General features: G+C 31.8%; 1 protein-coding gene across 3 annotated transcripts in view; it reads right to left on the bottom strand.

Moving 5' to 3' along the window:
* Positions 1–16,027, bottom strand: part of CDH18 (cadherin 18) — an 870,012-nt gene that overhangs the window by 43,132 nt on the left and 810,853 nt on the right. For all 3 annotated transcript variants that reach the window (XM_081054270.1, XM_081054271.1, XM_081054269.1), the window contains one exon: positions 12,807–12,943. In XM_081054270.1, coding sequence (XP_080910396.1) covers positions 12,807–12,943 — 137 coding nt within the window. The remainder of the gene's footprint in view (positions 1–12,806; positions 12,944–16,027) is intronic.

Genomic DNA, 16,027 nt, shown 5'->3' with positions numbered 1-16,027 from the left:
AATGTGGTTTCATTCTTTTCCTTTAGAAAATTCACTTAAAATGCAGTAGTTTTGCAGTGGTTATGAATTTAATAGTAAATTTCAGTGGTTATAAATTTAATAAAATAATCTCATTTATAGTCATCTAAGTTCAATGGATACCCATACATATAAGAATGTGATTATAAATTGTATTTTGGATTATATGTTTCTTTGATTTCTACATAAAGATTTCATTACAGGCAAATATTTACAAACCAAATCAGTCCACATTCCTGTCAATAGTTATTGTGGACAGAAGCTAGAACATTTTAAATGCTTGACTAATATTTTGTTTATGAATGAATAGGTTTCCACTATTTACTTAAATAAATATATAAACATGAGTTTTGCATATAAGTGATAAATGAAACAAACTTTCCACACAATATATTTATTTTGAAGTACTGTTAGTTTTTTCTAATTTTACTTGTATTTTAAAATCTTGTATATGGAACTCAGGTTTTAATTTTTAAGCCAAAAAAAAGATACAATAATAAATAATAAAAACTTTTTAGTATTTACCATCCTTGCCTATTTGCCCAAAATAAATTAAATTAAAACCCATATAAAACTCGATTGCAAACCCATATAAAACCCTCATGAAACTTGATTGCAAATATTAATGGAAGCTTTATTTAGCATATATAAAAACTAGAAACAAGCCATATTTTCATCAACTTATTTAACAAAATGTTGTATATATACATAAAAGGGAATCATAACAAGTAATTACTCATTAATATAATGGCATTGACATATCAAAACATATGCTACATGAAAAGTGCCTGTCAAAAGAATCTAGATATCTACCTTCCATTTTCATTACATCTGGAAAAGACAAAATTATAGACTCAGAAATCAGACCAGCAGTTTCTAGGAATTAGCAGTAGGAGAAGGGAAAACATTTCAAAAAGGACATTCTTAGGTGACACAATTAGGCTATATAATGATAGCGACAGTGCTTCTGTGATCAAATGCCTCTACAAAATTTATCAAAATTTACACTTAACAAATGGTGATTTTTACAATGTAAATTATTCCTCAATAAATCTGACTTAAAAAAAAAAGTGATGTATTCTGAGATTATTAATTAGGAGCCAGGAAATAGTACCACTTGGTTTACACATTAATTGTAATGTAAATAATGACATTAGATTAAACAATAGTAAAACATGATAAAAATAGAGCTTTAGTTAAGAGTGATTGGTATAAAACTGAAAAATAATCATGTATAACGTACTAAAAATTCACAAAATACATGGAGATTAATTTTACAAAAAGATGTATAACATTTATACATAAAAACTGTAATATATTGCTGAGAGAAATCAAGGGACAATTAAATAAATGGAGAATATACCATATTCATGGATTGGAAGATTAGACCTTGTTAAAATGCCACTTCTCCCTAAAATAATCTATAGATTTCAATCCAAAGCCAATCCAAATCTCAATAGATTTTTTTTTTTTTTTAAGAATAGAAATTGGCAAGCTGTTTCTAAAATTTATAAGGAGATGCAAAGAAATCAAGAATTCTAAGTCAATTGTGAAAAAGATGACCATGGCTGTACATCTATTTCTACCTGATTTCAAAATTCTCTATAAAGTTATATTAATGAAGATAATGTACCATTGGAATAAATGTAGATGAGAAAATCAATGAAACATGAAAGAATCAATGAAAGAGTGTCAAAAAAGTTGTAACAGGTAAATATGGCCAATTGATTTTTGACTAGTTTGCAAAAACAATTCAAACAAGAATGAGAATGTTTAGAAACAAAAATGACATCTATACAGGAAAATTATCTACTTTCGTCCCTATGTCACTCAGACACAAGCAACAATTCCAGATGGGGGTTAAACCTAATCTTAAGAATGAAAAATACGAAGCTATTAGAAAACAATCACAATCTGGGTAGGGAAAGATTTTATAGGCAAGACACAGGGATCACTCATTACAAAATAAAAATAGATAATTTCAACTTATGATAAAAATGTCCTTCAAATACAATTAAATAAAAAAATAGTGTGCCTCTGAACAGGAATATCTATAGGTATAAATATAGATATAGAACTATATCTCAAAGAACGTATGTGCAAATTTATAAAAATGCATGTCTAAATATGTAAAATTTATAATATTTAATTATAAGAAATAAACTCTAAACAAAGAGGTCAAGTAAGATGACAGAGGACTATATACACATGAGAAATTTGAATATGAAAAAGTACTTAGCATCTTTTGTCATTTAAAGATATGTAAATTAAAATCACAATGCAATTCTGTACTCTCAAAAAATGGCTAAAATTAAAGAGGTTATCAACTCCAACTGATGAGCTACAGAGACCAGATTTTTCACATTTTAATAAAATGTTACAACTACATTGGAAAATCAGACTGACTGTTTCTCATAAAGTTAAACATGCGGTTATCTTGTTGGAAACATTCAATTGGTAAGCATTTATGCAGAAAAATGAAAAAAAAATATAAATACTTGTTTACAAGTAGGTATAACAGCTTTATAAATAATAGCTCTAAACAGGAAATGAAGCAAATGCTCATCAACAGGGAAATAGGTAAATACATTATGCTATATTCACAATGCAACATTATTTATATATAAAAATAAACTACTGTTAGTGAGAATAGGGATAAATACAAATATTTAACAATGCTCAAAAGCAGCCGGAGTGTATATACTGTATGTCTCAAATCATATCTACTTTGTGATTCCATTTATATGAAATTCTAGCAGTGTCAACAATTAAGGTGAAATAAGTCACAATATTGCCACCTGAGTGGTGACAAGTAAGTGGATTGACTGTACTGGAGAACCTCTCCAAAGCTATGGGAACATCCTAGACTTTGATAGGTATGTGATTACACAGGGAGTGCGCATTTGTAAAACCCATTGAAATGTACAAGATCTGTACATTTCAGTACTTGTCAATATTACCTATTAAAAAAAAAGTCAGTTATTCAAGGAGACTAGAACATTCATACATTTTTAAGAGGATGCTATTATTTATTAGCATATGGTTAGTTGTTTATGGGCATCAATTAAGTTTTCCAGGAAAAAAAAAATCATAGCTAAGAGAGTGAGCTTAATGATGCATTTCAAAACTAGTTCAATTGTAAAAACATTTTCTTTATATGTTTTACAGAGGTTCTGGAAGAGTTTGTAATTATATATAAAATTTTGTTTTCAACTTTTTCATCAGTATGCTATTTTCTAACGGTTTCCAAAGTGTATTTTTTTCTTTAAGCCCTATGAAGATATATCAAGTAATTACCAAAATTGACTTAGCATATATTTTAGCCACATTTTTGATAATGACAAGAGCTGACATTTATTATGTCACCATGTGCCAGATACTAGGTTAAGATACTTCATTTAATCCTCACTGAAATCCATTGTTACAGATAAGAAAATACATAATATTTTGTTAAATAGCTTGATCAAGTTCCAGCTGCTTGTAACAAACAGAAACAGAATTTAAATAAAATCTCTCTTACTCCCGATTTTAAAATATTATGCATCACTTCCTACTAAGATAATGTAAGGACTTTATTGATAATATAATGAAAATTAGATATAAATCAATACATTTTATGAGCATAGAAATAAAAACGGAAAAGTGTATATAATGAAAACATTTATATGAAAATAAATCTCTAAATTATGTTCAGATTCATATGCAAGAATTAAAGAGAAGACAAGATATTCCTTACCTTCACCCTTTGTTTGGCATGGTGTGCGCACGTGTGTGTGTGTGTGTGTGTGTGTGTGTGTGTGTATCTTGGTACACCCATTATGAGTGTTATATTTTATAACCTTAATTTATTTGGGAGTAGTTTATCTTAAAAGAGCACTACATGGTATCACTTATGATTTAAAAGGAACATTCTAGCAGTTCTTGGGATAATAGATTAAAGGAGGCTATGGTTAAGTCCAAAAATTATTTAGGAAGCTACTGAGAAACTCCAATTGGAGGTGATGGTTGTTTGGACAGGGGTGGGAGTGATGGAAATGGTATGAACTGGTTGATTTATGGCTAATTTTAAAAGTATAGCTTACAGAAGTTTCTGATAAATTGCATGTGGAGCACGCAAGAAGAGGATCCAAATATGACTCTGAATGATTTACATGAGCAATCTGAAGACCATAGCCACCACTACTGACATGGATAAAACCTCTGGAGGAGCACAGTGATACAAAAATTGGATTTTAAGGAAAATATTTATTTGGGGCATTTTGAGTTTGAGACCTCCAAGAGGCGCTATTAGGGTGGTTAATACACACTTCAGGAAAAGAGTAAGCAAACTTCTGTGTATTTAAATTTTAGAGTTATCTAGCGGTAGGTACTATAGAAACCCACTAAACTGGATGAAATTACTTGGACAATTACTCCAGACCAGTCTGAGTTCTGAAAATCAGGAAATTGAAAGATCAGAGAGATGGAGAAGAATTTAGCATCATATGAGATTGATGAATGAGTGAGAGATAAAAAGAATCTAGAGAACATTGTGTCCTTAAGCCAAAGAAAGAAAGTTTCTTGAAATTGTCAATTGTGCCAAATATTGCTGCTTTGTTGAGCAAATGGAAGAATTAAATTATGTTAGATTTTGCAATATGGAGGACAAAAGTTATTTTGGTGAAGGAATGAAGACCAGAGTCTTTTTAGAGTGGATTTTAAAGAGCATAGGGAGAGAGTGCTGGCTGTGAATACAGTGGAGCATTGCAAGGCACCACTTCAGTAAGACCACATATAGGATGGTGGTCTTACAAGATTATAATATAGCTGAAAAACCTCTATTATCTAGTGACATCTTAGCTGTCCTAACATCATAATTTACAATGCATTACAATGCAAATACTGTTGTATAACAATTGCCTACAGTATTCAGTAATGTCACATGTTCTACAGGTTTATAGCCTAGGGGCTATAGGGGAACAGAATCTGTCACCCTACAATATGCCTATTTTTCACAAGCATTATTTTAAGTTTACTAATTTTAAGAAACAACAGACATGGGAGAATCCCTGAAAACCAAGTAGATGTTACCCTTTACAAAAGATATTAACATTTGTAATGGAAATATTCATTTGTAATGGTGTCTCCTTTGCTGTACAAGAAAGGAAGGGGGTTGATGACCATATTTCTAGAAACTCTTATCAGCGCAGAAGGCAATTATTGAAATCTACACAATTACTAAAATCTATATAATAACCTTACCCTCCTTTACTGTGCTTTTCCTGGTAACCGGCAGTAACTGACTCCCCTAACCCATAACATCTTTTGTCTTTCAGCAGAAGATGGTATTTATCTTGGTGGCTTTAGCCATTTTGGTGAGTTACTCAGTTTTCCTGGGTCTCTCCCATGTATACAGGAGGTGTACATGGTAGTAAACTTCTCTTTGTTTTTTTTCTATTAATCTTTTATTACAGATATTTCTCAGCCATGAACCCAGAAGGGAAAATTATTTTTTTCCTCTACAGAACAGTAGGCTATAAATACAGAGGGTGCCCAAAAAAAAAAAAAAAAAAGTATACACATTTAAAGAAAGAAAGGGAAAAAATACTGTATTAAAATTGTAATACTCAACAAATACCGGTAAGAAAAGATGAATAGAAGTTATGAGTATACAATGTTTCACCCCTGTTATAGCATAGGTTTGGAGTAGGCTATACCGTCAGGGCTGTGTAAGTGCACTCTGATGTTCGCACAACAACAAAACAGCCTAACAACATATTTGTTAGAATGTATCCCCATCATAAGCTATGCATGCCTGTATAGGTAACTCTTTCAAGGAATTGTTCACTCAAAGGAACAGAATAATAGAGTTATATCAGGGGGGAAACACTAGATCAAGGTAGGTTTTCAGTTTTTGATTGCTTGAGTCAATGTTATTTTCAGATAAGAAATAAAGCTTATTTCTTAATGAGGACAGGGGAGTATGTATCAAATAGAGGAAAAGGAAAATATAGGAAAGATGAAAATAATTGACGGTGCAATGTCTCAGTGAGCAAGGAAACACAGGGTTCAGGGCACACATAGAGAGGAGGTATAAACATGGTGTGGAGAATTGATTCACAGGAACCAAAAGGAAGCAGATATATGGGGACTAATGACCTTAATAATAGTTAGGTTGGTAAATATGATGGCAGGAAACGGCAGAAACCCTTTTCTGATTGTTCCTATTTTATACGTCATGAGAGAAGCAAGATTACCTGATACATGTAAGGATATTGGAAAAGGTATGTAAAATTTGAGGAGAGAGGAAAACTATAAATACCTAGCAGTGATATATATATATATATATATATATATATATATATATATATATATATATATATATATATATTTGCTTTCGTTATTAAAGTTTGTTTTTTGAATAAACATATTTGTTCTAATTCGTCTAGAATTTGATACTAAGGTAGGTACAGTGCCTGTGTAAAGGGGTCAAATGTATCCACATATTATATGAGCAAAAAAATAATAATAGAATGTAATAGATACTATAATAGCCTCACTGAATTCCTCCTCATGTGTAGAACCCAAGGGGTTTGAATGGAATTGACTGCAGATGAAGATAAAAGGATGGGTTTTGATTGTCCTGAGTCAAAGTGGAAAACCCACACCTTTGCCATAATAATAAATCCAATTATGGGTACATTTCATGTATTAGATACAATTTTTAAAGACAGCAAATGGAGGTTAGCTTAAAAAATGAACTGATTGGAGCAACATTTTTAATGGTTATTCAAAGTGACACTTTATTGCACCTTGAAAGTGAATGAATATATGCTAAATTTAAGGTGGCATCCATCCTGTTAATATATTACAAGTTAACGTAGTACTTATTGCTTGTTACTACACTATAGCAACAAGAAAGCAAAAGATGAGATAAAAAGCAATGCAGAAAAGGATAAATCGCACAGAAATGGAGATAGAGACATGATCAAATCAAGCCTGAAGCTTAATTTACCTATGAACTTTTCAAGTACATGGGTCAATACATGTCTTGTAAATTTTAGAACAAATTAAATTATTTTTGGACATCATTTTCTAGCAATCTGTTACATGACAGGTAACTAATACACTGATAAATACATGTATAAATAAACATATCAGAGGTATTTTATATTATTGTTAATCACTTGTTAAAGCAAAACCAATTTCTTGGTGTGCTATTCCCTTTGTGTGCACAGAAAAAGTGCCAATTAGGATGCTTCTGCTTGCTAATATGAACATATTGTGGAAGACAAGTTTCATGTATCAAAATAAGCATGTTGACAATAGCAAAATAATGCATGGAATCTGAAGGGACTTAAAACCACCCACTCTTCCGTAATATGCTTTGTATCGTTAGACACAGCTGCGAACAAAAATTTATTTCAGATTAAAAGGCAACAAGGAACGAGTTCATAAAATCTAAATTTAACATCCACTATCTGAAGTTAATAATTGGACTGAATTGAAATCTGTGTATCCTAATTTTTTAATGTATTTGAAGGTGGACTGAGGAAAAAAAAGAAAAGAAGAAAAAAATCAATGGATAAACAGTATGTTTACAAAAGAATATGTAAATATCAATGTCTGGACTGAGTTACGTACATAATCTATATATATAGAAAAAATGAAACAGAGAGCTGCGGCCAATATTTATATCAATGCAACAACATCCGGCTGTTTATTTTGTGAGCTCTAGTGACAGGAGACTATTTTAGACTCATTAGAGGTATAAATAAAGTAGCATCTCCAGAGTTTGATTCTCTTGAAAGTACAACTGTCATACAAGTAATGAGTGATACAGTTTCTGCATACAAGTAATGAGTGATACTGTGCTGCATGGATCAGCTGGAAAACAATCTCTCATTTAGTACACACAACAGAAGAAATAGGATATTTTAGGGAAAATAGGAAATATATGATTTAGTGATCATTGAATTGTGGAGTGAGAGATAAGTTTGGTGGGCAGTTATGTGGATAAATGAGGGGCAAAAAATATCCAGGTGTTTAACGGAGTTTTATTAACCAAGTTCCATGTGTTGGGAAAATTACTGTGTATTTGTGAATACTGTGACAACCAAAGATAAAATAGACCTGATTCCTAGACTTGAGATTTTTACAATCTAACAGAGGTAAAATACATCATAATAAAATGCAACAGGTATTGTATTTAAGATTAATGATGATAAGTACTATATTTAAGGCATGTATACATTTAGAGGATAGAAGAGATGGAGATTTAAAATTTGCCTGAGAAGTTGAGGATATTTCACAAATGTGAGATTTGGAAAAGTACTTAAAAGGAAATAGCTGTTTGTAAAGTAGAACAAAATTAGAAGAGGGTATTGAGACATAACAGGATTAGAAAACTATTGAAACAAAATGGTCTGTTTGAGGATTTGTGACCAAAATGTGACACGTTTTTCAGAGGGTTAAGCTGAGAATAGAGAGGGCCAAGTCCTATAAACAACAGCCACAAAATTCCATTGTGGATGGAGTTCATTTATTAGGCAATTAGGATGTTGTGTGAGTGTATGCATATGTGTGTGTACATATGCACACTTGCATGCTTGTGCATGCCCATAAGATTAGTACTGAAGAATGCTATGACATAAATCAAATTGTGAGAAACCATGTTACTTAAACTGAATTCACATTAGAATTACATAGGGCGGTGGTTGTCAAACTTTGGTGTGCATGAGAATCACCTTGATGGGCTGATAAACGATAGAATACTGGGTCACAACCAGTTTCTAATTTTGGGGTGTTCAGATATTTTATCAAACATTATTCTCTGTGTTTCTGTGACACTGTTTCTGAATAAGATTAACATTTATTGATAGACTGAATAGAGCAGATTGTTCTCTATAATGTGAACGGGCCTCCTCAAAGAAAACATAAATGGCAATCAGAATATGAAAAGACGTTCACATATGAATCATCATGGAAATGCACATTGAAATACAACTATACACCTATTAACGTGGCCCCTTTTAGAGTCCCCATGTTGTCAAGAACACTGATGACACCCAATGCTAGCAAGGATGTGGAGCAACAGGAACTCTCATCCATTGCTGGTGGGAATGCAAAATGGTGCAGCCACTTTGGAAGACCATTTTTCAGTTTCTTAGAAAACTAAGAAAACTCTTTCCATATGATCCCACCATAGTACTGCTTGGTATGAAGGAGTGGGAAAGGAGGTGCAAACTTCTTTCCACACAAAAACCTATACATGGATGTTTACCGCAGCTTTATTATCATTACCAAAACTCGGAAGCTACCAAGATGTCCTTCAGTAGGTAAATGGATAAATAGACTGGTACATCCAGACAAGGGAATATTATTATTATTATTTTTTTTTTATTTTATTTTATTTTTTTATTTTTTTATTTTTTTATTAATTAATTTATTTATTAGTTTCAGGTGTACAAAACAAGACAAGGGAATATTATTGAATGGTAAAAAGAAATGAGCTCTTGAGTCAGGCAAAGGCATGGAGGAAACTTAACTGCATGTGACTAAGTGAAAGAAACCTATCTGGAAAGGCTTTATACTGCATAATTTTAACTACATGATTTTCTGGAAAAGGGAAAACTATGGAACCAATCAAAATATCAGTGATCACGAGGAGTTGGGGTGGAGAGAGATAAATGGGTAGAACACAGAGGATTTTTAGTGCAGTAGAAATACCCTGCTTGGTGCTGTAATGTGAATGGATGCAATGAGACATTCATCGAAACCCATAGAATACGAAGAGTCAACACTAAGTTAAACTATAGACTTTGGGTGATTAAGGTACGTCCATTTAGGTTTCTCAATTATAACACATGCATCCTCCTGAGGTGGGGGAATGTTGATTGTGGAGGCTGCTAACCATGTGCAGAGAGTACATAGGAAATCTGTGTACTTTCCTCTCAATTATGCTGTGAATCTAAAACTGATTTAATATAAAGTCTTAAAAAAAATCTGGTTTGGAAAAAAAATTGTCAACTGCATTTCCCAAATAGAATATACTAGAAAAGACTGATAATGTTGAGATTAAAACTTACAAACAACTGTACATGGAAGAACTCCAAACAATATCTAACAGGCACTTAGGCCAAGTAAGCAGTGCATGAATGTATACTTTTCTGAACACAGCCCTGCAATATGGCTATAAAAATCTTAACTAGTGCTCATTCTTTCAATATACCTGTTTATGATTAGGATTAAATTACATTTAGTGTTGCTCATTGAGGTGTCTCTAAGGCTTTTTTATTACTATCCATAAAATTCAGGATATTACAATTTACTATACTGTTTTACTTACTATGTATGTATTAACTCATTTCTCAGATGAAGTAAATTATATATACAATACATTTATATATGTGTATATAATACATTTATATATGTGTGTGTATAATACATATAACACATATATATGTATTATACATATACATATACATATATATATACATATATGTGTGTGTATATGTGTGTATATATGTGTATATATGTATACACACATATATATGTATATTAATGAGTGTATAGTTAAGGTATTCCCTTAGTAAAAATGGGCATTTCCTTTGGTAATGATTGCACATAATATAATTTTCATGACATACATGAATTCGTGTATAGTCATAAATTAATTTCTACTTGATACAAATGTTATTTGTCTGAGGGGACATTTAGAGCAATCAAAGGTATAGTTTCTGATCAAAACACCTCTAGAGTTGAACTTGAAGTTATTTTAAAATAAGTTTCTATAGGTTCTAAAAAACAAATAATATTCTCTTCAGTGATTCTTCCCTTCCATATTCTATATACAGAGACTGTTCCCAAAAACCTACAAAATGTTTTCTGGTTCTTTTAAATGTCCTCATCACTTCTTCTTCAATATATTCATCCATTCATTCCTTTATTTTTTCAACTAATTTTCAATGACCTCTTATCATTTGACAGTCATTAAATTGTCCTCCGGTGACTAAGAACATGTAATTCTATACCTATTCTGATTATTTTGAAAATGAAAGTTAACCAGAATGATCACAAATGAACCCACATGTATTCTTTACAACAGTCATTTAAAAGGAATTAGTGAATGCTTATTTTCAAAGAGAATGTCATGTTAAAAAAATTAAACGGAAGCTATTTGAGCTAACTTTGCAGATGTAAAATCTTGGAAAATTCAGGTAGAATAGAAAAGACTAAAGTAGCATACTTGTCAACTTGTTTCAAAGGACATTATCAAAGTGAATAAACCACAATGAGTTATCACCCTACACAGATGAAAATGGTATAGTTCAATGTTTAAGTCCCCCTAAAATTCATGTTAAAACAACCCCCAATTGATGATTAGCAGGAGGGGCCTTTGGGAAGTGATTAGGTAATAATGGTGGAGGTCTCATGAATGAGACTAGTGACCTTATAAAGGGGGGCACCAGAGGACACCATCAGAAGGCAGCTATTGAAGAAACAGGAAACAGGACATCATCAGATACCGAATTTGAAAGCACCTTGATTTTGGCCTTTCCAGCCTCCAGAACTATGAGAAATAAACGTTTGTTGTTTAAGGCACTCAGTTTATGGTAGTTTGTCAGAGTAGCCTTAACAGACTAAGACATCTATCAAAGCAGAATGTAGATTAGTGGCTTCCTGGGTTGGGGTACAAGGAGGGGGGCTGGAGGGTCATGACTAAAGGAACAGTGTTTTTTTGTGGAGTGCTGAAGATATTCTAAAATTGCTTGTGCTGATTAATGCATAATCTGTGAATATAGTAAAATCCAGTAAACTGAACTCTTTAAAAAAGTGAATTTTATGGTATGTGAATAATTTCTAAATGAAGCTGTTAATGTCTCATACTTCTGAAAGAGAGAGCATAATTTTGTTTTACATAGCACTCTTTTCTAATGTGAAGTATTACTAATTTCTAATATATTTATGGTTCTATCATGAATACATATAATTTTTTTCTAAATGCAGACATAATTTCTGCATAAAATTCTGGACTTGGGGTAATTGGAAACCAGCTCATCTCTCAATATATAAAGAAAAACTTCATTGTTATTACAGCAGGCACATTTTCTAGAGTTTTATTCTAATTTGAACACAGCTATAAACACCTTTTTTAATTCACAGACAATTATTGATATTTATGCTTTCCTGTTTTTTAAATCTTAGGTATTCACCACAACCCGATATTCTGGAAGGGAAGAAACAAGAGTCTCTTCAGCTATATCTCATATACTTCTCTCAAAGAAAATTAAATCTGCCTGTTGAAATTCCAAGAGTTACTCTTTTACTTTTAAGTTTATTCTTTTAAGTTCTCTAAATGTTGATAGAAGCTTGAGGAAGATGTTATGTTGGTAAAATTATTCAAGAACAATGATGGATTTCATTTATTCTTCTCTGAACTGATGAAGAACCATGCTTCCAATACCTGATGGCTTAATTTTAAGTAAGGCATAAGCACATGCCAGAGAAAGGGTCAAAATTAGAAGGAGAACTAAATATTTTGACACAGGCATGAGAACTAAGTATTTATCATGCCAATTTTCCTCTACTATACCAGGATTAAAGTAAAGGAAGAGGTATATGATTTATTCACTTCATCTGACAAGTAAAATTGTATTGGACACATTCTGTGTGCTCTGCCATATCCTGGCATCAAAAACAAAACAAAACAAAAAAACTGTGAGAGCCCTGCTTACAAGAAAATATCAGTATAAATCTTCATGTACAAGTGACATGTTTTCCTTTAATACATAAGGTAAATAGCTTACCATTTTCTGAAGCAGCAACTGTGATGTTGTACCACGGAGTTTCTTCTCTATCAAGAACCTGTGTAGTCTTAATAGTTCCAGTATTGGCATCAATATTGAAAAATCTGTCATCTTCAGCATTGTAATCAATGAAGTATCTAGAGTACAAAATAGATAAATCTTTTTACATGATGTTACAATAAAGAAAATAAAACTGACCAAGGGAAGGATTAAATAAAATATGATCAAATATTTAAATGTATATATTTAATTTCTATGTTTAGCTCTTAATATTTGCCTGGCAACTTTACGTGTGCATAGAACTGACAATTATTTATTTATTCATTTTTTATCTCTCTTAGTCCTTAATGCTATGCTTTGTTCAATACTAATTAAAAACAGACAAAAAAACCACCTTAACCAAATTTTATGAATAAAATGGTAAACAGTAAAAACACAGTGATTGATAAGGGAGAACAAACAAACAAAAAATCACCTCTGGCAAGTCCTTCGTACATTGGGAGAAAAAAAATAAATGTATAATGAAACTTCTGTTGCTATATGAACCAACAATTTAGGATAGTAGATGTCAGAGATTAATTTACCTTAGAGTTTCATTATGGTTGAGGTTATACGATAGATATGAAATGAAAACAAAACATTTTAATTTATTTCCCATTACTGTATTTTGCCGTGTATTCTGAGAACTTTTTGCCCAAAGTTGTAAGGGGAAAATAAGGATGTGCATTATATGTGGGTAGTACTAATTCCATATCTACATAAATGTTTTCAATTCTTTTATTTATGATTATGAGTTAAAAATGTAACTCTAGAAATCACTAATGATATTCATATGCAAAATAATACCCTGGAATATGATAATAGTTATACCGAACGTACTATGAACTTGCAACGACAAACAGTTCTTGGCCTTCTATGGTGCATAAATAGCGTGAATTTGTTACTGGTACATAAAATTTCTTGAACCTTGTATCTGTTCTTGTGTTTTGTAATTATTTGTTGCATAAAATTTCTTGTACCATAATATGTTAAAAAATAAATGCTAAAATTCCTTTATAATACAAAAAATACCTAAATGTAAAGAAATAAAAATTTGAATTAAAAAATTAAAACAAGATTTTTTTCCCCTGAAAATTTGGGCCAAAAACATGAGTACACATTATACTTATACACAGGAGCACATTATACATGGCAAAATACAGTATATGTCCATAACCTAAAACGCATTTTTAGTCAAAGCATGAGAAATGAAATAAATGGGTGGTAGATTGCATTACTGGCCACGAATTTTCTTCCCACTGTAATACATGTAATTTGATGGGCCTCTCCCATATCAGATTTGGCTTCTAGCTTTCTTTGGCAATAGAATAAGCGGAAAGTAATGGTGTCCTTGCCTACATTTCATTAGACTTGGCATTTTCCCTTTTATGTTCTGCCACTGCCTCAAGAAGTACATGCCAGAGCTACCCCACTCAGAAAGAGGATGAGAGACATTAGCAGAGTTGTCCCAGCTCAGGTTCCTCAGCCTAGAGTTACCTAGTAAACAAGCAGATGCACGATTGAATGCACTGGAGATAAGCAGAGCCAATAAACAAAAGCCAGTGTAGTTCAGCAGATCCTCAGCTGATTCACAGCTGTCTGCACTATCCTTCTAAGTCACTTCTTTCTCTATCCCTGAGTTTTGGGGTTTTACATTATCCAGCAACAGTTAATTAACGTAAATATTAATAAATAATAAATAATCATATGTTCTAAAAATATTCAAAACCATTTCTAGAACTATTTAAGGAAAGAACTGTTTTCTCCTTAAATCTCTAATACTTCTTTCCTTTTGTTACTCTCAACTTAAGTAACATTTTTATCTATAATAGATAGATGTGAATTAAAAAAAAAAAAAGAATTATTACATGAAAAGTGCCAGGGATGAATTTAAATGTAAAAATCAAAGTGCAAAGATCCAAATTAAAGATGAAGCCTGATTTATTTTGAAAACAAATGTATGTTTTTATGTGGCACACAGAATGAATGAAGTAGATGGTCTGAGGTAGGATAAAGGGGTCCTGTAGCACAGGGTAAAGAGGTTTTACATTTTTTTAAAAAAGGAATGGGAACAATTTTTAAAAATTTACCTTCTGGAAAAATCACAGTGACTACTTTAAATCTTGGATTGTAGAAATGTAAAAACAATTCAGAAAATAAATTAAGTCATCTTGCATAATGGTGGAAAAAAGAAGGGCATGACAACAAGTATATAAAACAATGCTATGTAGCAGATACCATAGCATTTTTGTTGAAATGGTATTAATAAAAGGGAAAAATTACCAATGACTCCATTTCTGTGTTTTGTGTGTTTGTTTGGTCTACCATATAATTGATAAAGACATAAGGAAAAAGCACTCTGGGAGAAAAACAATTTGGGATAAATCAATCATTTGGACATATTATTCCTTAGATGTCAATTAGATAAGCATGTGCAATCATAAAGCAGAGAATTGGATATGGGTGTGTAGTTCAAGTGTGCTTTTTGAATCGGAAATATAACTTTGAGATATAATAGTCTAAATTTAAGGTAATGGGGTCAGTATAATCTAATTTAGGAGACAACCTTAAGAGGAAAGGAACTGAAAGTTGAGCAATATGGCATCCAAACTTTTGAGTCTACAGCCGCAGCTGTATATAAAATAAGGTGCAAGCAAAATGAAAGGAACAACCCAAGGTTGGAGGAAAACTGAAAAGAGCAGTTCTAATAAAATATGAAAAAATGGTTTTATTACTGTCTATTCAAGAGTATATTGCATGTGAGTATATGAAACCCATGAGTCATGACACTTCGTTGGATATCATTACCTGACATAGAGATCAGAAAAATGATGCTTTATGTCATCAGAGAAGTGGGTTCAACAAATTATTTTTTCCTAATAAAGGAAATATAAAGTACTGTCTTTCTTGAACGGAATGGCCATTTTGAAAAAGTGAAATATCTAAAAAGGCAAAATTCATGCAAAGGTTGAGTAGAATTGGGTTCCAGAGCACAGATATAAGAATTTCCATTGAAAGTAACAGAGACACTTCTTCCATATTAGAATGAGGAAAATCTCAGAATTTGGGTAACTATATAGAATAATTAATTGTGGTGCTGGGAATATTATAAAATTCATCCTACTTTGTGAAATAGAGTACAAGTATAATTGAAATGCAATCCCATGCCTCTCATAAGCATG

The sequence above is a fragment of the Rhinolophus hipposideros genome (assembly GCF_964194185.1).
Source record: "Rhinolophus hipposideros genome assembly, chromosome: 7".
Taxonomy (NCBI): domain Eukaryota; kingdom Metazoa; phylum Chordata; class Mammalia; order Chiroptera; family Rhinolophidae; genus Rhinolophus; species Rhinolophus hipposideros.
This window is presented reverse-complemented; position numbering and strand designations above follow the sequence as displayed.